The sequence below is a fragment of the Augochlora pura genome, chromosome 4 (assembly GCF_028453695.1).
Source record: "Augochlora pura isolate Apur16 chromosome 4, APUR_v2.2.1, whole genome shotgun sequence".
Classification (NCBI taxonomy): Eukaryota; Metazoa; Arthropoda; class Insecta; order Hymenoptera; family Halictidae; genus Augochlora; species Augochlora pura.
The window spans coordinates 11,125,555-11,150,341 of NC_135775.1; the positions used below are offsets into that span (position 1 = coordinate 11,125,555).

The 24,787-nt window shown below is 32.7% G+C and overlaps 1 protein-coding gene and 1 long non-coding RNA gene across 2 annotated transcripts; both read right to left on the reverse strand.

Moving 5' to 3' along the window:
* Positions 1-8: 8 nt before the first annotated feature.
* On the reverse strand, positions 9-24,477 carry T48 (FU domain-containing protein T48). Its single transcript, XM_078179035.1, has 5 exons — positions 24,051-24,477; positions 4,656-4,980; positions 4,421-4,573; positions 4,197-4,341; positions 9-3,949 (listed from the first exon to the last, which is right to left on the reverse strand). The coding sequence occupies exons 1-5, from the start codon at positions 24,136-24,138 to the stop codon at positions 3,335-3,337; spliced, it is 1,326 nt and encodes a 441-aa protein (XP_078035161.1). The 5' UTR covers positions 24,139-24,477; the 3' UTR covers positions 9-3,334.
* Positions 13,985-15,080, reverse strand: LOC144469062 (uncharacterized). Its single transcript, XR_013493906.1, has 3 exons — positions 14,490-15,080; positions 14,350-14,393; positions 13,985-14,239 (listed from the first exon to the last, which is right to left on the reverse strand). It is a non-coding gene; the product is annotated as an uncharacterized LOC144469062 (long non-coding RNA).
* Positions 24,478-24,787: the final 310 nt, after the last annotated feature.

The window sequence follows — 24,787 nt, forward strand, 5'->3', positions numbered from 1 at the left end:
TTATATTTAACACTTACGTTTTTTACTAAAATGAAAATATTTACATAAATTTGTACATATAACCAACGATTTTGGCTTTATTCCTACAATAATCTTATAAATTAATCTAATACCTAAGTTTAAAAATGTCCAGTTTAAAACTAAAATTATACTCTCTATTTATTTATTAAAAATATTTACATGTTTCCTTCAGGTTCTTTCAATAGAATCTATATTAATTATTTAATATAGATAATAGTATTGCAAGAAAAGGAAAACATTTGGAAATGCTGCATGTTGAATAAAATTTACTTTGGAAACATTAAGAGTTATTAACTTACGGTAATGTACTTTTTTATTTGGACAAAATTATACCTCATGCATTGAAAGAAAAATCTGTCAAATTTTGTGCATACATTCTTTAATTATCTATCCTTAACAAAACACCTAATTGAATTTGATCTATTACATTACTTGATGTATAATACCGCATCAAGCAAGAATATAATCTGTTCTAAAATTGTTTAAAAAAGGTAATTTAAACTGTATTATTATTGTTTTAGAAATGGATTTTCTTATATGAACAGTTTTTTTAGGTATTTGCAAGTGCTAACCATAATTATACTATTTCATAAAAGTCATCTTACATGTTGACACAAAAGATAGAATACATGAATATTACATAAAAATATTTTGAGATATTTCCTTTTGGTAACAATATCTTAGTAAAGTAATGACAAATGATTTTAATGAATTTTGACATTAATCTATGATATTACTAATGATAATGGAAGGTTTTTGAGATATCGAATCTGAATTTTCAATAAATAGTGTATATATAATATATATGGTATGCAACAAAGTATTTTAATTAATACAATTCTTGTATAAGAAAATATCTCTCTATACAAAATATGCATAGCTTACAATATCTAGTAGAAATTTTTAATTAACATGAACAAGTTTTTGTACATTAACATGAAAATATGATTTGATAAGTTACATCTTTAAATAAAAGAAGATATTGACTAGTACAGGAATTTATGTAACAGTAATTATTAAATATATATAAAATAGAAATAAAATCGATGATATTCTATAAATCATTTATAATTATTTGGTGTCTCTATAAATTAAAATTATAATTAAATGTATACACATATAAAATCACACATATATTCAAAGTATATATTACTCAAGATTGTTCCAAAAAGTCTAACCAAAATGCTCTATTATTAAGTCAACTAAGTGAAGAGTATTTACAAAATTTATATTTTGAAGTCTCAGTAAGAATTGTAACAGTTTCATTAGTACCGTTATTATTTAACAATATTCTAGATCATTTTAAATATTTATCTCTTAAATGATGTTTATCTTTCAAATATAGATATATATACTTATTTGATTTTTTTCACTCGCATATTGTATGATAAAATTCTTATTAGTATGTCTTTGTTGCAGCACGTCACAATTTCCAGTAGTTTTTAAAATAATGTATGATATTATATAGTAATGAGTTATTACCACTGTAAAAGAAAAAACAAATTTATAAATGAGGACTTGTATTTTAGTTATCTTTTCTCACATAAAAAGTTTCAATATTAAAATAAAATCATATAATAATGTTAAAATATGATACCTATTTACTTTCTTTTGTTAATATTATATATTAGTTTAGTTTAATTTTTTAACTAGTCGCACATACACATAAACAATCGCAAGTCTTCATTTACAAATTTCTAATATTTTTAGAGCTCAACATAAAATGTTACAACTCGAAATTGTTAAATCTACTGGTCACAGAAATGTAAAGTTAATTAATTAATAGTAAGGTACATCCTTTCAATATTTTAAGGGCACTTAAATTTTTATAAATCACTTGTGTTAGAAATTGAAAGATTATTTATATTAAAGGTGTAATTTAAGTATTATTTTTGTATAAAATAAAATTAACTAAAATATCCTTATAAAAATCGATTCTTATTATAATGCTACACCTTCGTGAAAAAATGAAGGTCACAAAAATATATTCCCACAAAGAATAGAAAACAATTTCTATGATTAAATATCTCATATTATATATCTTGTGTTTTCATCAACAGTGAGCATAATATATGCATTACTTACATAAAGAAATATATGCAAATAAATGTTCACAAACATGATATAAAATCGTATGTGTTAGATGTGATTAAAAATAAAATTCTAGTTGACATAGTAAATTAACAAATTCCCCAAAACAGTTTTCCTTGCTTTAATTGCAATGTATTGTACAGTTAATTTACATTTATTCAATGTCAAATTTTAATATAATCAATTAGTACCAGCCTGGTAGTTAAAAATGTCAAGGAACTAATTAAGGATTAAAATTTATAATAGACTAGAGGCAGGCTCATTTTTTTTATGTACTTCCTCTTTTCAAATTTTTCAAAATCTTATACTATAATATGGCTGCACTCAAGAATGAATCTATGATTAAAAGAGTTGTAATATTGAAATAATTAGAGTAGAATGATTAACAGTTTTGCATGAGCAAAGAAAAATGTGACTTCATTGTGTTACAACTCTTACATATAATTTATGTATATTATTACTTAATTCATTTCTGCACTCTTTGAATGAATGTGATTCATTTCATTTCAATTCAAATTTTAAAATAAATTACATTCCTTTCTTCATTGGCAGTATTTATTATTGGACAGAATTAATATTAATTAATATTACCATGTTTGTGACTGATCATCTGCATATGTTTCTAGAGGATTATATGCAAAATTTTTATAAAATTATTCACAACCGATATTCTTCAAACTTTATACCTAAGTATTTCCATGAGTATGACACTTATTCTGTGTATACTCTAAGGGAAAGGTGTTAAACTATATACATATTTAGATTAATAGTATGTGTTAAATTGCAAATTGTGTTAATATGCACAAAAAAAATTACATCTATCTAGTCGTCTTATAAACTTAATTTCTTGAAGAAAATTAAAATCAATGTCAATCCTACGATTAATAATATTTAAAGTTTGAAGAAAAGCAGTTATGGATAATTTCATAGGTATTTTGCATATTGTTTAATGGCTTGCAATTGTATGCTGTTCTTTTCATTACTTATGTATTTAGAGTGAACATATAAATTTCACTCTATTCTAATATAAAGAGTTTATAACCTTTTTTAGTTTGTCTTATCATTTTAAAATACCCTTATATGCACTGATTTAAAACTGAAACATTGTAGAGAATAAATCACTTAAGATAGCAAATGGAAATATGAGTATTACTTGACTGCATAAATTATTTTTCTAATTACATAGGCATTTTTTACAATAACTAAATTAATAACATGTTAGTTACAATTCTGTAGTAATTTCATCTTGAGGTCGAAAACCAAGAATAGTGAAATCATCAATTAAGTATTCACGAGTAGGTGACCAATCAGACAAAATGGTGTAGTTAGCTGCTTCTGTAGAACTTTGAAATTCCCATTCTAAATTTAATTCGTGATCAAGTCCATTTGTTTCACAGCGACCTATTCCACAAGTGGATTCAGTTAATGCTGCATCATTAGAAAATGTGTGGTTGAAAGTTGAAATGGCAAGTTCTTGAAAATGTGTATTTGAAGATTTTATTTGCTTTTGGTTGTCATATACTAGTGGGGTTGTCTGTCCTATGCTAGATCCATTTGGACTAAGTTTTTCATGATATGCTCCAGAACTGTTCTGTCCAAGACTGGAACTTAGAGGACTGTCCTTAACATATCCAAGACTGGAACTTGCTGGACTTATACTTGATTTGTCACTTGCTTGAAATGTTGTAAGTGGTATATTTGCTTGGAATGTAGTCAAATTAGTTGGAACACTTCTTAACTCATATGGGCGATGTGACTTTGAGATTGTTACTTGTTGTGGCATATTCGTTTGTGCAGATGCTGCTGGTTGTTGCAAGAAAGTCACAAGTTGAGCCACCTTAAAATATAAAATAATATTCATTAGATAACGTTTTCCATTAAATTTGTATATAATATGTGACTTATAATTATATGATGATTATTTTTTTTACATATATATAGTAATGATTATCAAAGTAATATTTTTAATACATATCACTCACCAAAATGTTTTAAAGACTTGCATGAAAAAGAAGAAACATTTAAAACGAATTTTTTATAATTAATTCTTCTAAGCTCAATATTTAAAAAAATATTTAGCTTACCTCTGGGGAACTATGTCTCTTATAACGCCTTAAAAGTCTTTCTGCCCAGGAGAATAGTCTTTGCCAGTCATCTGGGGGAATAGATATTTCTTCATCTCTTCTGTTAACAAGGACTAGTATCCTTGCCAAATCGCGTAAAACTGGTCTATATATTTGAATTATATAAAACAATTCTTATTTATTATATTCAAAGAATTTAAGAATTAAAACCAATTAAATAATACCTATAAGCTTGAATACCAACAGCACCATCTCCATTATTTCCAGAATAGTATAATTCCCTAACTTGTCTTCTAGTGTCATTGAGCATTGAAAGAAACGTATTGCCTTCCCCTCTAAGTAATGTCAGATGTTTCAAAAATTCTCTTCTCTCTGCACTAAAACACAAGTTCAAATATATATTTATTATAATTAGTATTATTTTCTTACAGTTTATGTTTATAGTGTACTAAAATGTACCTATCCTCAAACTGTTGTATAAATTTAGCAGTTTTCCTTTTTTTACGATGGACAATTATAGCTCCACATAATATAATAAGGATACAAATAGTTGCTCCAGAAACAACTCCTACCAAGATGGCTACCTGACTACCAGTGAATCCAAACATATATCCAGTTTCTTTACAAATTCTTCCCATATATTCATCTCTAGTTGACCACTCTGCAATGTGACCTGGTGGGCAAGTGTCAACACAATTTCCCTGATGTAGAAGAACTGCGCATCTGGCACATATCTTATCTCGGCATCTCTTACATCCTCCTAGTCCTTCAATGCATTGTGTAGCTACAAAAAATAGTAAAAAGATTGTAGTATTGTATAACGTTATTTTATACAAATGTAAAAGAATTAAAATAGAAACAGAATAATTATGTATTAATATTGTTTCCTTCATTTCTTTTTGTAACGTATTTCTGTGAACTTAACTACTATTGCACCATTCCCCTTTTAATTGAGATTCGCAAGAAATCTTTTGAAACAGTAATAAAAGGAACTACACATGTTGTCATTAATAGTTTCAATTTATTAATCGTTTAAAGAATAAAATTACTTTAATAAAAATTGTGTACTTTTTAGTAGCCATTGTATAAGTATACTTTGAGATTTATAAATTTTATTCCTTCAGGGAAGTAAAATTACCCTACAGGTAATTGGACCTTCAGTGTCATATTATATAAAAAGTTGCAATACTATTTGATATTTCGGCTAATTGCACGTTGAGTATTGTAATTATATATATTCAACTGTTGCAAGAATATCTTTTAAATATCAAATATGAATTATATAAAATTGTAATTTTACAATAATTCATAACAATATTTTTTATACTATGCTGCCAATGTTCCTGTTGCCCACAAGTTGCTCGTATGTGTATCGAAGTACGTGGAAAAATATACATAAATTATGGTAATGATTATATTTTACAGTATATGCTTCATGTAATACACTTGCATAAAATAATATCAGTTATAAATTATCAAACAGTTGTGTAAGGACAGTGAAATCGGTGAGTCGTACCCTACAAACTTCTATGTACATATGCGCGCATAATTACAGAAATCAGCTATTAAAAAACTTCTATTCCGTTGATTACATCAAACCGTTTTCTTTCCGGTATTAATTCGATTAAATCGCTTATATTTCATTCAGTATGGTAAATGAATAGATCAAGGCTAGCAAGGCTTTTACTTGAAATACAGTAACACAATGAGCTTCAGTATTTATTTCATATGTCTAACGAAAATAGGACGTAATCAAATTAATTCATTATCTACCGGCAATTTTTTTCAATATAGGCAATCATCAAGGAGCCTATAATTTTTTAATGGGCTTTCACATGTATAGATATGTGAAGAGATTATGATGCACCTAACTATTTTTGTTTTCTTTAAAGTATAAGTTTAATTTTCTTTACGACTATCGCTACCTACATCAGAACTCGATTGTTTTATAATAATTTTATCTAGTGGCATAATTAGTTAATACAATTTCTATAAAGCTTTAAAGTTCAGCTTGATACGATTTGTATAATATAACATTGTCTATAATAAATACTTCGCGTTTCTCAAAAGTGTGATACTGTCACATCCTACTATATTACTGTTATTTTTTTTCATTTAACAACTTGGCTCCGTTTCGAGATATTTTAATTTCTTTGAAATCTACTATTTAACCGCCCAGTTAGCACGAAGGAACAAAAGGTTGTGAAATTAACGAGCACAATTGGTAAATAGAGCCGGATGGGTAGCAGATGCTTGTAGCATGTAACCATAGTATACTACATATGTATATTATGTACACTACATGTATATTGTACCTATCCATATGTAGAAGTTATAACATACGTCATAACGTAAACGTAACCGCTTTTAACGTAAATTAAGTTTTGCAATAGCGGTTATTCCGTACAAATGTTGAAATAATATTTCAACCTTTCCAGCAACTAAAAATATTCTTGAGATAGTTTAGAACAATCTTCACAACAATCAATCTGCTCAAAATTGCTATAAATCTATTGCAATTCTTTTTTAATAAAATGATAAATTGAATAATTTTATTCGCTGAAATAATTAGAAAACATCGTTTCATCAATAGCATATCGAAAAAATTGAAATTTAATGATAAGAAACACGTGTTGGTTTTCCCAATTGACAGATAAGTGTTAAAAACTGTGTTTTGATTTCCTTGAGATTGTTGCACTAGTCTTATATAAAGATGCAAAAGTTTTGTAAATATACAGAATGTTCTATTCTTGCGTCGAAATTTGCATTCAGTGTTTGCAGATAGTGGAGCATTTCTTCGAACTGGTACTTGTATACGTACGCTCATATGCAGGGTGTTCGCGTTTAAGTGATGCAGTCAATTATTGAATGGTTGAAGTGAAACATTTAACAAGCGCACAATAAACTTAACACGTAGGAGGCATTTTTTAGTAATTACACCAGGCGGTGGAGCAAGTCTTCGACTTGTGAATCATTGCTCCACTTCATGTACTCCACTGTACGTACTCCTAAGTTTAACTTTTTATACTCAAAAAATGTTCTCAGATCTCCTAGTATCATCTCGAACATGTTTATTCGTGAAGTTGTAAGTAATAGTTCTAATAAAATAAACAATTATTTACAATTACACTTCGATTCATTTGTAATCTGTAATTTGTAACCTTGGAAGTGCCGTAATTATCAGTCTTGAAAGGGTTTTAGAGACATGTTAAACAGACACGTGTGAACGGAAGAAAACTACTCGATGACTTATGTGAAAGGCGCAGGGCAGCAGTTTTCTTCTCATCGGTTTACTACTGCACTCTAAAATTTTTGAAAGCACAAGAGACTCCCTGTCCAGAAGAATTATCCACTTCAGCTTATTGAAGACATAGATACCCGCTGGAATTCCCAGTATAGTACGATGAAACGATTAATTGAACTTAAGCTTCCTTTAAATGGAATTCTTTCTTAGCATGGAGTTTCTGATAATCTAACAAGTCGAGAATGGGAGATACTAAACTACTATGTCTGTAAACATATTGTAAGCATTTAATAATGCTGCACATAAAGAGTGGAGAAACATACATATCCACTTCTTTCACGGTATCTGCCGATAGCAAATAGCATGAAATAAACAAATCAATCTATTTTGGCTGAACATTTTTAACGTGATGCCTTGTGATTTTCTTACGAGTCTAATGACAATATTTACCTATTTTTATAACAATGCTTATTGATCCACGTGAGAAAAAAAATTTTTTTTTTCTGTCATGTAAACGTGAAAACAATGTAAGTTAATTAAATTGACGTCTCATAATAGTACTCTATAATAAATGCGTAAATCTTCGAGTACTTTGAACAAATCGATTATACATCTTTCATCGATTTGCGTTGTTATTACAAAATATCGACCTTACGAATTTCAATTCAATGATATGTATCTAATAGTATGTAAACACGAATATTGACGTGTTCTTGGGTAACAAGACAACGTGTAAAAACAACGTTTTCTCCGTGTCCTGTTTGGGTAAGAGGCATTTAGCAGAGGGGTGACTTCCTATTGATAATTAAACGCGTACCACGGCCATTCGTGCGCGCGTGAATGAGGAATCGCAAAGCTGGTGTTTAATGTGCATATGTAGCACGAAACACGCTTTCCAGTATTCTACGGAGGTTTGCGTTCAGAACGACGACTGACAAAACGTCGACAATAAGAGAAAGTCTTGGTTCACCTTTTACATTTCAGGTTTACGAGTTCGTAGAACGAGAATATTTAGGTTTTACGGAAATATTTGTTCTCATCTGCGAAATGAATCGCGTGGTGCGGTGTCTTTACGCTTTTCACTCCGAACGATTATCAATCCTCGAAAGAAATTTAAATGATTACGCGATTCGGATGCAATCCCAGAGCTGTATTAGAAAGTCTAGAGCGAACTACTTGCAAGACCGTACCTTTCACTTAGAAAAATTCACTAGTCTCGATCAACGCGAGTTCATGTAGAATAACTTGTATTGCCAATATATTTACAATGTAAACGGGAGAGGTAGACGAGTAAATTGTAACAAGAACCAAAGATATTTTGCAGACCTTTGAGACACAGTTGTTTTTGTTGGATACCGTATTCTGTGACCGTATGCCTCTATTCGTTAAGGCGTAAAAATAATTGACTATCCGAAACGGATTTCTGGTCAGACGTCGTTGTCTCCGAACGTATACCCACACAGTGATTAACATCTATAACTTTATTCTTAATAAAGAAAATCAAATTTCGTTGCCCACTTTGTGATGCCACTAGATTTAATTAATAACCACGTAATGATTGCAAGGACAGGATGACAGACGCACAAGATTTGTTTACGAATAACAAATCTACTCATTTTTGTATTCTTTAGTTCTAGTAGAAAAGAATCACGGATAAATCGTATACTGCTTTTCATGTTGGAAATTGAAACTACAGTACAATTGCATTGGAGTAATACCGGGAAAATTCTAAAATAATCGCGAATTTAACCGGCATGTTTTCCATATTTTGCAAACGTGCGTACGTAAATTTCTACACACCAATCTACTCGCAATTTTACGTTATTGAATCAAATCGTTGCCAATTGTTGAATCGTGCAGCAGGAAATTGTCATCTAATCAGATGTGAGAACCTTTCACATACCCACGAGCAATCTGAGCTATTTAGAACGACAATCTGCATCACTGCTAAAGTAGGAACCGAGTTCTCGTCTAAACGTTTCCTTATTGCGGAATCCGTTCCCGTTTCGCATCAAGTGGAGTCTTGTTAGTGACCGTGTGTGACAATGGGAATTTCAAATAGCAGAATATGTATAACGCTGCTTCTCATTACGGCCCTGTACGGTTAAGTATGTACCTAGATGTACATTACGGTGGCCCGTTATTTTCAAATTTTTAAAAGATTAACTCGCACCTCCCTATTTCCAGTTAAATTATTTAATATTGTTTCAATTCAGGATCGTATCATTTTGCTTTCGACACAGAACATTACTGAAATATTACTTCAAGGTTGTAAACAGAAGATTATTTACTGATGCGAGCAAAATCATGTTTCATAAAAGCTAATACATAGTGTTGTAGTTATAGAAATTCATTCCACATAGTTGATTTTACCCGCTATGTTTATAGGATATTGTTTACTCCTTTCATTTAGTACTATAAGTTCTCAAAAGTCTCGGATACTTTTTTTTTTTAATACTATATAAATTCGTTGCACATAATTATCTGAACCATATTTCGACATATCGCCACGCTTTCGTTCAAATGCTTTCAAAGCACCTGCAGTGTCACAATATAGATAGACTCGCGTTCACCGACCTACTAAGAATAATAGAATTACCAAGTACATATCACGTAGTCACGAAAGGAAACACTGTCCACATGTGGTCCCCGTCAAGGTCACCTAATTTAGAGAAACGAATACTAAAAGGTTCGATCAACTCATGGCAAATTGCATGGTTTGCACACGGTTTGTGTACTAGAAATTGATTCTTGAAACGCGCCGTAGCTGCAGTTTCGCACCGGATGAATTAAAATTCTTTTTATGATTTCTAATGTATCCACTTAGATGATCTTTGTAGAACTTCTCATTCGAAACACGAATCCGAAAGTGAATTTGCTCTATCACGCTCGTTTTAAGAAAACATAAGTGTGCAAACGAAATCCGCTAGAAAGTTCTGTCTAGGCTCGAATGATAAATGATGTATATATAATTGTTTAATCGTGTTGTTTTTAGCAGCTTTAACCGATTATTGAAGTTTTAAAATGGGGTGACGAGAACAGTTATTTACATGTAATTTATTTATACTATAGAGCGTCAGAGTCTATGGTGCTAAAAGAAGAACTCATTTAGAAAAATTATCACAGAGGAGAAATTATAATGGAAAGTTGTCCCATAAAAATAGTAGAGGGACATAATTAAGTTGCATAATATAACATTCTCGCGCGATTATTTTCACCAAAATGTGGTTATTTTTCTTTTTTAAATCTCAACGACAATGCTTTATCACTCGCAACTTGCTTATACAAAAAGTATAATAGTACAGGAAGATATGCAATGATCAAATTGTTGAAACAAGTTATTGTACGAAATAAGGAGTGTGCAAGAGAATACTCGCCTCACCTGGGCCCGTTTTCTCTCGTTTGGTTTCGTCTCATCTAGTTTCGTGAAATGCACCGTTAACTCAACAACGTTCCCTGCATAATAATTTGATCGCACTTCATCAGACCACACCGTTCCGAACTTATATTTTCGAGTGCCTACACATTACTGGGAAACCGTTCACTTTATAAACGCAACGGTAGCATGGTTATTTGTTCTACACTCTATTTTTGTAATGGAAAGATTTCTATATAACACAGAACATACAACACAGCTCTGATATTAGCATCTACTCCAAACTGAATGTTGAAACTCCAAAAACAAACTTCGAACACTCGTCATTGTAATTTTCATGAAACAAAACTCATTGTACTGTTTAACATTAAATTGAATAATTATTAAAAGAAGTAAAAATATGTGTTCAAGGTAGAAATATAATGAGACAGTTTCTTTTAATTCGATCTTTAATTTTTATGCATATAAAAATGATTTATTGACTTGAGAAAAGAAAGTATATCCCCAACTTTTGAATCTCGTAACTTAGATGAGTAATATCGCAGAACAAATTAATCATTATTAATTATTACGATAATTTCGTAATTATCCGTATATGTGCATTTAAAATTGCGACCACTGAGCTTGTACTAACTTATATGTGCCATATTAATAAGAGGGACGGTTATTAAATGCTTGTTGTTGCAATTAAACCGCTTCGTAAACGCAGGTCACACACTGTGCAGATGTAGGTTACTAAAAACTTTCATCGAGTTTTTTTTACGATTATAAACACGGTGTAATTTGAATCACATTTGCTTGTTTAGTTAACGATTCTAATTCTTGAACACTGTATTGCTCTTGCCACAATAGTGTGAGGAACAAAAAGAACTTTTAAGCTTGCTGATTGAGTTCCAGGCCCCTTTAAGGATTATACCGCGTGATAGTAAAGATTTTTTGTCAAATATTATGTACATCTTTTTCATGTTACACGCGAAATCCATTTGATTCCAAATCATTCGAATATTGAAATGTGTACGCTGATTAATATCATGAATTTACGAACAAAGTTTTACGATTAAATCTCCGGTGGCAGGATAACATGATGGAGAATAATATCGTGACATCGCACGGATATTATATTTCGATATTGTTCCTCACGAATGAAAATCCCTCATAAAACCAGGTAACGAGATAGTCGAGAGCAAAAGGAAAAGAGAATTAGGAAGAAGGGGACAGAGGAAGGATGCAGATGTTTCGTTGACGATGAGCTACTGGAGCCGAGGCGGAAGCTGTCAGACCGGATGCCGATAGAAACGCTGGGCTGATGCTATGTTCTGTGTACATACAGTGTGAATCATCTAACATTATCACCAGACATATCTGTATTGTTATTAATGGTACAATAATTAAAATGATATAATTATTGTAATCATCATATTTTTAATGCTTTAAGACCACGTTTTTTTTTAACGAGATAACATATTCTGATTAATGAAATGTTATGCCAACGAGAAGCTCTTTGTAGCAGCTATTTTATCTAGCATGTTTATGTTTCCAAGAAAGAGAGTGTAGCCGAAGTTAATGGATGTAGTACTTCCTGTTTCTTTTGTAGTTTATCATGAAAGTATCGAACGCAGGAAAATTAACGCGTGTGAATGATGCTATTACTAATCAAGATATTATTACCATTTGTCGTTTATTACCATCCTGTACTCATCATTTACAACCACTTAATTTGATCCGAGTTTTATCCGACTTGGATCCGACTCTATCCAACACTTGCTATAAATACCGAAAATGTTTAATCGCTAATCTTTGATACTTTATAATGATTTAAATATTATTTGATAATAAAGTGTGGCTTTATTATTCAGTAATACTTTAGAAGAAAAACGAGAGAAAGGTGAATTAACGCGATGCTTTGCAACCTAAAATTGAATGATAGTTGAATATGGCATTTGCATAACTGAAGGATGAAAACTACTTTTAGTGATACATTTCGCTTTCAAATAACTAAAATACATCAACGACGTAGATGAGATAAAAAGAATTAATACTGTTAAATTACCGACTGTCATTTCTTCGACAATATTTTATTATCGATGTCGACTTGTAGTGCACGATGATTGTTATTTTCATTAAACCACTGACATGTATAATATACAGTGTGTCCCGGAATTTGTAGCACAACCGGGCAGGGGTTTATTCTACATAAAAAATGAAGAAAATATTTTGGTATAACATTTTTTCATCCGCTTGCTCCGTTTTCGTGATAATCGACTTCAAAGTCCGTTCAACTTGTAAACCAATTAATACAACTTGCTTGTCGTTTATTTCACTACTCTGCTTGTCTCTGTTCGGGACAGTGTTTACAAACAGTGACAATTGTGCGAAGAAGTTACGAATTTTTTAAATAACAATTATTCCTGTTGGATCAGCCGTGACAGTAATATACGTTTGCCACCAAGATATCCGGACCTCGAGCTTTTAGATTTTCATTTATGGGGTCATATCAAAGAACAAGTTTATAGCATGAATGATATTTCAAATATTACACATTTGAAACATAAGATTACTCAGGCATTCGAAAAATTAAAAAGCGATGACAAGTTACAATCTGTCCAGATGTCATTAATTCATCAAGTAAACATATGTATGCAGCAACAAGGAGGACATTTTCAATAATTATTGTAGCATTGTAACAGTAAGTAGTAAAAAAGAATAAAAAATGAGTAATCAGTAGACACACTTTGCATTGTTTCAACCGCACAATTATTACTGTTTGTAAACACTGTCCTGGGCAGAGACAAGTAGAGACAAGCAGAACAACACACGACAAGCAAATTGTATTAAATCGTTTACAAGTTGAACGAACTTTGAAGTCGATTATCACGAAAACGGACCTACGGATGAAAAAATTTTGTACCAAAATATTTTCTTCTTTTTTTTATGTAGAATCACCCCCTGCCTGGTTGTACTACGAATTCCGGGACACCCTGTATACCCGTGTAGTTATTGTACCAATGTGAGAAGTACTCATGAAAAAAGAGAAATATAAGTATCACAAGGTGTCCTCATTGCAAACATTTGGTTTTATTCTTAAAAGATACAGTGCTATCACTAAGGCGATTACAGACACAGTGCCTGTTAAGGCAACCTTTAAACCTAAAGACACCTTCTCGTCAGTGTGTTTATATTTTGATTATTGCATCACTCAAACATTCAAAATCCTTCTGGGAGAAGAATATCGCGTTATCGAAGTATACGTAATTTTCTCTCGACATTCCTTCGTTCGAATTTTCTGACATTTGACCATACTGACGATAAGGTCTGTCCTCAGACTTTACATATATAAAACATTTACAATATATATTTGTCTCTACCTCAGCTTCCCCAGTCATGAGATTTTTAAACGAACATCCGCAAACGTTATAAAATCTACTGTAAATAAACGACGATAAATAAAAATACGATACCACTATATCGCTAATAGCTAATCATCTAATTGTTTATTCAGAATACTGCTGTATCATTTCTTCAGACTTACTAACCCTTTACTTAAAACATCATTGTGTCCATTCGAGTAGATGATGACCTAGAATTGCACGTTGTGTTCGTCAATGATCCTATAGGATACTTTCGCATCCTTTGTCTGCAGGAACACGTGTTTGTATTCCTCATGTAGACTTACCATCCCTCTACCTGAGATACCGTTATGTCCGTTCGAATAGGTGTTGACCTAGAATGCTTGCTGCATTCGTCAATAGTCCTGAGATACCTTCGTATCCCCGTTCAACAGGTGTCGCGGGTATAGCTCCCGTTAGGACGCGGGAGGGTGACCCGATGCCTCCCTTGTCTCATCAGGTAGTTAGGCTGTCGTCCTTGACCGCCTCGTTACGTCCCATCGGGCTAGTTGTATTTTACATGTCTTCAAGAAATGGCGTGCTCGTCTCGTTATATTATGCCTGGTGGTCAGATAGCTGCCCACATTTGTCGTCCATCAAAAATGCTTCTTATGCTTTTGGCTTTCTTTGCTTCTGTGAACACAATCAAGTGCGTATAAGAGAATGTGTAAATTGACGTGGCAGCCTATCATAATCTTACTATAAGAACCTAGAATTATACATAAGAAAACTTTTCGTTATCACAAATTGTGTTCATCTTCTTGGGTTTCCAAATTTCTTCTTTTTTGTTGCATCATTGGTCCGTTACTGTTTCACCCTATTTATAGATCTTCCACTCTATAGTCTTTTGGCAGTACAGTTAGAATGTTGGCTAATTGTATTTTGGCAGGAACTTCCAGTCACCTCCTGTAAAAGAGTTACCTGCATCAATTCGTCCATCGTCTAATCGTGAATTTCCCTTCTCATACGGTCATACGTTTTCTCTGAGCCGGTTGCCCCTGAGTAACAAGTCAGCTGATCTCATCCCTTAGTAATACTAAATCCGATCCACTCATTTCTTCTTTTACATCATCGAGTATCGTCGAGTATCGTTACGTCGACTAATTGTCTCTATCGCATGTGAGCAATCCTTACATCGCTGTCGTATCAATGCTTTTGTTCTACATGGTATTTATAGCACTTTGTACATTTTTGAGTGTTCTAGTCACGCGGGTATTGGTCAGTCACCCTTGTTGCCAATGCGTCAACGATAATTCTTTTATACCGTTCACATCGTCCATTCGTTTCTTGACGTAGTCGCTTAAATCATCTTGGCGTAAAGCTCGCTTCTCGGTCACTGATTATCTTTGTTGGAACATCGAACAGCAGATATCTATTACTATTCGAAATTGAACCATTCGAATCACTTTTCTCTGACACCACATATTTTCCATTTACGCAAAAGTGTGATACCATTGACGGATATCACATCGCAACCGCAACGCGATTAGGCGCATTACGCACTTGACCGTCCCACATAAAACCCGATGTCAATTCGTCCACGCGATACGCTCCATTTTCTTTCGAAATCTCTTGTTTTAACGAATTGTACAATGGAAACAATGTTTCATCACCGAATCGGGGGTACATGGGAAATTTCAGACGTTTACTAGAGCTGCGAGCGCTCCGTCAATCATCAAATACGATTCTTGTGACTGTAATAGGCGTGATCATGGCAAAACCGGTATCATCGCTTCTAGTCTTCGTCTTGTCACGACCACAAAGTATAAGAAGATACACAGAAAGAGATCGACAGTATATCATCCTATCAGATAGTATATTGAATAATATATCGCTTCATTTAAAGAAACGATATTGTTTTTGTGCCCTCTACACGTATACAAACAAAAAGCTAATAATATGGGATTATGCCGCTCTCGAAACCAAGCAATATTCGAGATATTTTAGATGCACCACCTCGTGTGCGAGGTATAAAAAATACGTACATTTTACAATTTCCAGCTAATCCGGATTCCTCGATTATTTCTGTCGAACAAATAAACAAGATGCATAGCTTCGTTGGTCATGTTTTCATGGAAAGCAGTTTTCGCCACTTATGTGGATTTACTTTGCTATGAAATTTTACTAGCAGATACAACGGTTAAGGAGAAGTATTATCTACAAGTATTACACCGTCGCACAAAACAATCCAGAAGAAACGATCAGAAATATGGAAAACAACTCGTGGCAGGTGTTGCACTCACCGATTTACACGAGGGATACTTATCTGCGAATTTCTATCCAACAATAATACCATAGTCACGCCTCATGCTACAGCTAAAGCAGAAAAGGTGATCAAAGTGATACCAGAAACGTTTCACTGTAATACTATTTGCGATTCGCTGGCATCAGCACTGACTGGGAACTACGTTTCACGACTAAAATAAATAATTTAAAAAATAGTTAAGAATTCGCAATTATTTTTTCGCAAGTATTTCCTAAATAGACCATGTAATATGATTGACATTGTGCAGGATATTCATTGTCGGATAGTTGCTTAATATGTTTGCTAAAATGGAATTAGTAATCCTACATGTTGTTACTCAGAGTCGCAGATTATGCATCGGTGTGCGTAATATTAAAGGGCATCTACAAAGTCTTTTCTGTAATTTTTTCATGAGAAACTGTAGCTATAATAATTACCTGTTATCAAAATAAATGACGATTACAAACATGCTACAATATGACGAAATTAGTCTCGATGGTACATAATACTATCATCAAATAAGTTGGCAGATGTATCTGAAATCTACATCTGGCACATCGAATCTTGTATGGTTGATGATTGATAATCGTCGGTTACCACTTCCGCTTCAACTCTAAAGCAAGGCATCATAGGCTAGGCTTACATCCGGTATTTTCAAAGAATGTCATTTCAAGAAAGTTACTCATACTCGGATCGAAATAGCTGCTGTGTCAACGTAATCGACTATTATCCTTGTCGCGGTAGATTCGCCTCATGTTCTCGGTTCGCACATTCGCACGTTGTCACACGCAACCAACGTATGCGCATCTGTCGTATAACCTGTTTCTCTTCTAAAGTACACATTTGGATTTAGTCTGAACTTTAGTTCTCGTGTATCGAAAATGTAGAGAAAAATTTTGAAGCACGAGTGCAGGAAGACGATCTAACTTGACCTAAGCGATTGTACCGGTGCTGTAAAGACGCAATATTGTGACTCGTTTATGGTTTTGGGACGTTTCGCTTTTGTATCAGCTGTCGCGGTCCCGGTCGTTGACCTCTTTGACACAGCACGACGACACGTCGACACGACGACAAATCGACAGGACTACACGATGACGGCAATTTATTCGGTCGGATGAGTATTTGTTTCACAAGAGTCTGGAAGCCCATTCATATGATGTTTCGTATTATTTCATCACGTACTGCAGGTATAACTGCATATTATAATTGAATAATCCACAGCTGCCGTCGAGCAAATTCCCTCAAATCATTCACAGTCGCCGAGAGTCGTGTAATTCACATCTGATAGGATGCAACCATCAATAAATTCGCTTGGAAGTGTAATTTTTGCGTAATGTGTATAAATGCTTCACTGTTCGGTTATAATAGATTGATAGAAAAAGTATTCAAAAGTTTTCACAAATACTAAGCATCGAATTTACATTTAAATTTGGATACACTCATTTTAAAAAAAAAGACCTTGGAAATATTTCATATCTAACCCTTATTAAACGTATGTCACCTCTTACGTGACATTATATTTTTCATCATTGCGGAGGTTTGTTACTGGTCGCATGACATACCAAGCTTTACCGCAGTGGATGTATGTCATGAGGTAAAAGAAGTACAACGATTTTCAACTCGAGAAATATTTTCCGCTTCGTTGACAATTCGCATCTTACGCGACTGCAGTTTAGACATCTGGACAGTATAAATAAATAAAGAACCGTAAATTGCAAATGAACATACTAAAATATAAATATAGTTTTGTGTAATACAATTTTGTTTTAATTTCACGAATGTCAATGCAATATTTGCGTCTAAGCATTTGACGTCCAATTAGGAGTACTGTCGCTAGTAGACAGCGTCAATCACCTAACAAATGAAGACGAATGACATACTAAAGTTATAATGAATTATAAAAACTTTTTTAATCGAGCTAGTATTAGTAAAATAGTTTATTTTTATATATACAACAAGCTTTATCAACATATCATTATATATTTCTCCACAACTATTTCTTAATCTTTTGATATGTTATTCTAGCATATTTATCTGATTACATAATGCAGGTACAAATACAGGTTCAGGTGTAGGCACAGGTATAGAAACAGGTGTACGTACAGGTATAAGTCCAGATGTAAGGAAAGGTATAGGTACAGATATAGGTAAGGTAGAGGTAGAGGTACAGGTACAGGTATAGGTATAGGTACTTGAAACCTGAGACGCACACAACTAAGTATACGCGAACGAAGCAGAAAAAGGTCGAGTGTGGGATCGAGTTCCGAGTAAGATACAGGGAAAATACGAGACCAGCTTCATACGAGTTGTACCGTCTGTTCGGCACTGGACAATCTTGGCAGTACTAGTACTAGAATCGAGCTAGGAGCCTAGATTCGCAGAAGAAAACGGTACCCTGGAAAATCAAATAGGAGCGTTCGGTACAGAGACTACCGTTCCCCGTTCCCTTTCTAATACCAGCAGTTCTCAACATTGCGGGTCGCTCGTTGCGCGTCGCGTTGTACGTAGATACATGCAACATACGTATACGCCTCGAAAAATCCTAGATTCCACTTACCTACGGTGCTTTCTAGACCAAGCACTTTATATGTATACTTTTATTTCAGATCAGGCAACCTACCACTGCTACGATGTAACGCGTCAGTTACAACTACTGTTCAGTTAGCTTCATTCTTTCCTAGTTCTTCCCTACATACGAGTAAATACGAGGAAAGTTTCGATCATAAATACGATGCGTCTCTTTTTTACTATGCCGTTGTGTCAGTGAATCTTGTTTCCTGTTTGCATGGTCAGGAAATATTTTAAGTAACTTATCTGAAATGTTTTGCAAAATCAGATCGTAACACCTACATCACGGAAACGTGTTTAGTTTCGCTATTATTAGTTCGTTGGTAAGTATGATATACTAGCGTTGTTGACATAATTTAGAACTAGAATGTCATAATAATAATAATTAGGAATATCATCAATATGCACTGATAATAATGAGCAAAACAAGCGATCGTCTTCAATCGTAATTTGCTTTGGAAAAATGATCATTCTTATTGTTCAATTTTCACTTCCTTATTGTTTAATTGTACATTGTCAACAGATCACCCGGAGATAATATAGGGAGATCCTCTTGCATAGTAAAAATTATAAATGTAGACAGGGGGAATATAATGATGGAACATTTAAAAACATTACCAAAAAATTATGTAAACCGTAAAACAACTTACTTGTATATACAGAAAATTCTCAGCTCGTTTTTATAGTTGTTAAAAATCATCAACTATAAAAACGAGCCGAGAGGATCAAATAATATAGGTCTAACTCAAAACATTCTTATCGTAGAACTCAGATCCACAGTCGGTGCATATCGACATTTTTACAACAAATTGTTCCATGCCGAAAATGTTAGACAAGATAAAGCAAGATAACACTGTACGCATCACAATGGTACCAGACTGGCCAAACCGAGAATGGTACCTTTTACTTCGAAAGATGGCAGTAGGAGACCTGATAATCTTTGAACCAAATGTTAACCTTCTACTATCACTAGGCAGGAAGAGAATGCACCCACAATCGAGCCGGTTGCATTTGATAACAACCAGAGTATCAGGGAGGCATTCCTAAGAAAGGAGGTGCCCGTAGAGCAATCGACATATTACTAGCGTCCTCGGCGGAAAATACAAGAAAGCGATACAGATCCACAGAGCTGGCGATAATTTCTTAAGAAGGATAGACTTTATTTCCACTTTGGTTCGACGACCACATTACGCGTGTGGCTGACGGAAAACTTCGTGCGAGCAACATCTAATAGTATATTAAACATATAGATCGCCTGTATCACTTATGTCGCAGACGAAAATAGACGTGAGAGGCCTAATATCAAGGTATATGAAAAACATATTGAAGTTAAGACCATCGAAGCCAAAATACACAACCAAATGAGATGTGGCCAAGATTCTAGAGCTACGTACTTCAGTCGAGAAAGCTATGGAAATTAACGGAAAGAAGAAAATGGCCCATAGAACTCAGACATTAGCCGCTGTAACAATTCAAAATATTTTCTTTGATCTAAAGAGAATAGAAATAAAAATTCTCTACGCCATAGGAATGATCAATCCAGAACATTTTTGAACATTACGTATGCGATGAACGTTCATTACTACTGTATTTTAAAAAAATTTCAAAATATGTATAGTATCTACATTACAGGACTACATGGAGATTATTAAGTTCATAAGAGGAGAAAATAAATAACATGTTATTTGATGTTATTTGATATATGAGGGTAGACTTATGTTAGCCATAATTAAACAAACAGCCCGAAGGTCGGAAAACTATCAAGCCTTTGAGAGATTCCATAAAAGAAACCAATATTACCCAATATGTAGTTACAATTTTGTAACAGCGATATTGCAGAACCAAACTTATTTATTATTATTAGACACAGGTCCACATTCACAATCAGAGATATAGAGGCATTATTATTAGCGCCATTAAAGGGAAAATAAAACAATTTGATTGAAACGACGATAAGATTGATCTGTTTTCATTTTAAATAAAGATTACTGAGTATTAACTCTCCGACGACGGGCTTTCTTTACAATTTTTACAAGATTATCGCTATACATAACCTTATTTATCAATTTTTGCAATCAATTTTCTGAGATACTTTTTGTAGACCCATTACTACTTCTCTCGCTTTTAATTGAACAACTGTTCTTTAATATAATCGTTAAAACTTGTGTAATTAAAAAATGATTTCGATAGTTTCGTCAAAATGAACTCAGACCTTGCCGATGAAGGGTTAATATGGCGGCTTCTCTACAAATACGCTTAGTACCCTCACTTCATTAATGATACAATTTATAGCTGAAGGTCCCATCTTTTTCCGTCCATATTAAGCGATTAATCAGTAACTACGCGGATTTTCTAATAAATTAACTCAATAGCGCAACTCTCGAACACGACTTTCTCACCCTTAAAGAATTGAATGAAGAAACGGTAAACCTAAAATCTTGCATAGAACGCTTTAGTTCCATTTGGAACGAGTTATGTAATTCCGTTTTCAAAAATTATATTTATTTTGTTAATTCGTTTCATATTTTTGTACAAGTATCATTCGCGTTTTGCCTCAACCATACTTTTTAAGACAAAAATGCAATGACGCTGTAATATTAAATTGAAATACATGTAGTCTATATAATTCCCATGAACTTATCGAAATTCTGTCCGAAGAAACAGTTTAAAAAAAAAATGTTGACATTAATTCACAATGGTTTTAAAAATCTCTAGTATAAGATAGAAAAGTTTCAATTTTTCTTTACATGTGATTCATCGTCATTCATGTTCGTAAAATAAAGACGATCACGATTACGGCAAGAACGTTTTGACAATTCCCGTATTTAAGCGATTAAGAAGAATCTATTTCAAATGACGAAAAAATTTTAGTAGAAAGCATTTGAATACGATTTCTCCGTGAATATTTTAGATGATAGAATTTCTTTTTATAGTACGTATTTACAGGGATTCAACAGTCTTTTTCTCGTAGTGCATGTTCTATTTTTTGTTTTCATCTACGCGCAAACTTTCACTTTGGAGATATTATTATTTAATGTACTTTACAGTAGTTCTTTTCAGTTACAATTATTCCCAGTATTCTTCTTGCGTTATAAATAAGATTTTCTTCAATGTATGTTTCTATTATTAATAATATTTAAATAACATGTGGAAACGAACTGACGCAATTTAAGTACAGTTCAAGCAAAATATATTGAACGACGCGTTGCTTTGCTTTTGCCCCTCAGATAAAATAAAATATGCAATATAAGTTTGATTATTTTATTTGATACAAAATGAATAATAATACAAGGAGATTCACCGAAATAGAAAACAAAAAAGATTGCAAACGAGAATATATGTACAAGTAGCCGTATTCTCGAAATTTTGTGGACTTATATTATTCTTAACGCGTACATTAAATTTTATTATGTTACAATACCTTAGATTACTGTTTTAAACCTACAATATTGGCAATATGCATTTATTACTGTTCCAACAATTGATTAGAAATAAATCAAAGAAATTTGCTCAGTATGAATGGTACTATCTCAATAATTCTACTAAATCCTTTTAACAGTAAATATATGTCAATTTTCATGTGGAATATGCTATACAAATTTACATACTTCAACTATACAAGTATATACCCGTATACCTTTCCCTTGCGTTGCGATACACTATTACATAGTTGTACAGTTATAGTGATGGGTATTCAAAATGTTCGAACACATACATATAACGAATTACAGGGAACGAATTGGGAACAAAATGTTCGAGCCATTACGAACAGAAGTCTATTTAATTCGACTAGATTGTCAAATATCAAACTAAGCATTATATATCAAACATCAAACTAGAGATTCCTCTCATTGTCAGTTTTGAACCTAAAATGTTCAAACTATTGTTACTACCACAGTTATGGTCCGTCCTGGTCAGGGTCGTAAGTTGCAAGCGCAGCAGCGTTCTCTAACCTAGCATAACTTGCAAACCAACAATTCGTGTCTCCTTTCACTTGTTCGAACACCAATTCCATATAATTTACGACAATTAGTCGAGTAATTTAAAAGAATTATACTCACACCCCAATTGAATAGAGTAATTATGAAACAAGTGATTTCACAGTTCATAATCATATCTAAGTTTTAATGACGCCACTTTATTTATTAATGACTTCACGGATTGATATTATCTCAATGAACTTGTGTGAAAACATAGTGATAATGATAACGACACAACATTGTATTCATAATTTTTCAAAGATTCCGTGTAATTTACTTAAATATGATTATCGTAAGAAGTGAAAAGTATAAACAAACTGGACGATGACAGAGGGTAAAGAAAAATAAATAAAAAAAAAGGAAAAATAATTTTGTGTTCAAATCGTATGAATCGTATGTTCAAAAAGTATATAAGGAAAGTATAAGACGCAGCAAATGGCATACAATTCATATCAAAAGAGGATTTCTGGTACGATGCACTTACGAACTCACAAGCATTGTTGACCGATTAACTTCATGATAAACTGACCAGGGTCAGTAACAGTCGTGCATTCAGATACCACGAACGAAAAAATGTTATATAGAGAAAAAATTGTTTTCCATAATTCAAACAATAATATCCATTTTCTTTAAAATACGTCTTACAGAAATAAAAAGTGTCGATTATAAATTATAATGTAGTATGTACTTTTAAGTATTGTGTCACAATAATATTTTGAATGTAGTACTAACAACCTAAATTTAAGAATTACTTAAAATAAAAAACAATTATTGTACTCAAAAAGATGTTTAGTATGTAAGATCAGTATATTTAGAATTATTTTTAAGAGATTGAATTAAACACAGTATATAACACTAGTTATAAAAATGCTACTGTTGTTCATCGTCAATAATTTATACGTTACAAGTGTAAAGTAACGTAACTTAGTTAAACATAGAAAATAACACGAAGAAGAAATAGTTTAAACTAACCACGTGTAAGTGACATATGTACAGAGGTCACAATATCAGTAAACATGCAACACACGACTTGTATACTTTATCATTTTTATTACCTCTAAATTCGCCTTCTGCCCAAGTAAAATCCACAAAGCATGAGAAAAGTACTGCACTAAACTTCACTACAGTTGATAAATTACCCATTTTGAGTCGACATAATTCTTATGTCGATTTAAAGGTCACGAAACTTCATGAAAACTCAACTGTCATTTGATCACTTAACAACACATCTTACTACAACGTCAGTCGGTAGCATACTGAACTGATGTAACCAAATCTAGTAGAAAGTGGGAAGACTTTCCCATTCCCATTCCCTAGTCCCCATTCTACAATCATCGTCCGGCAATGGAAAGATTAAAACCATTGATATATTAGGAATAAGACTCACAACATTGTATGCCTTTCTTTGAATTTCAAGATGGCGCATTGAGCGCGACATATGATTTTGATGAATTGTCAGAGATAGTTGCTAACTTTATTGATAATTAAACACGTTCAAACGAATAAAAAAATAAATCATTTCTATGTTACTGACATACAAATAAATGCATAAATTCAATAGGTTTAAATACAGCAAAATGTATATATGATGAAATAGATAATTATCATAGTACAATATTATTGTAGCGCAATACTACCAAGAAATTACTTATTAACATTAGCACAGTATAAAAATAAGATTTGTTCCATGTATTATATTTAAATAAATGTATTCACAAAGGTATGTTTAATTACGCATTCTAATAAGACAAAAATATGGATATCAAGAAGAATAAATATATTTATACATATG

Excerpts from the sequence above, each read along its gene's own strand:
- T48 (XM_078179035.1), bottom strand. The coding sequence starts at position 24,138 with ATGGGTAATTTATCAACTGTAGTGAAGTTTAGTGCAGTACTTTTCTCA. Across the intron at positions 4,574-4,655 it reads ATACAACAGTTTGAGGATAG|TGCAGAGAGAAGAGAATTTT; the intron begins GTACATTTTAGT and ends CTTGTGTTTTAG. Across the intron at positions 3,950-4,196 it reads AGAGACATAGTTCCCCAGAG|GTGGCTCAACTTGTGACTTT; the intron begins GTAAGCTAAATA and ends TTATATTTTAAG.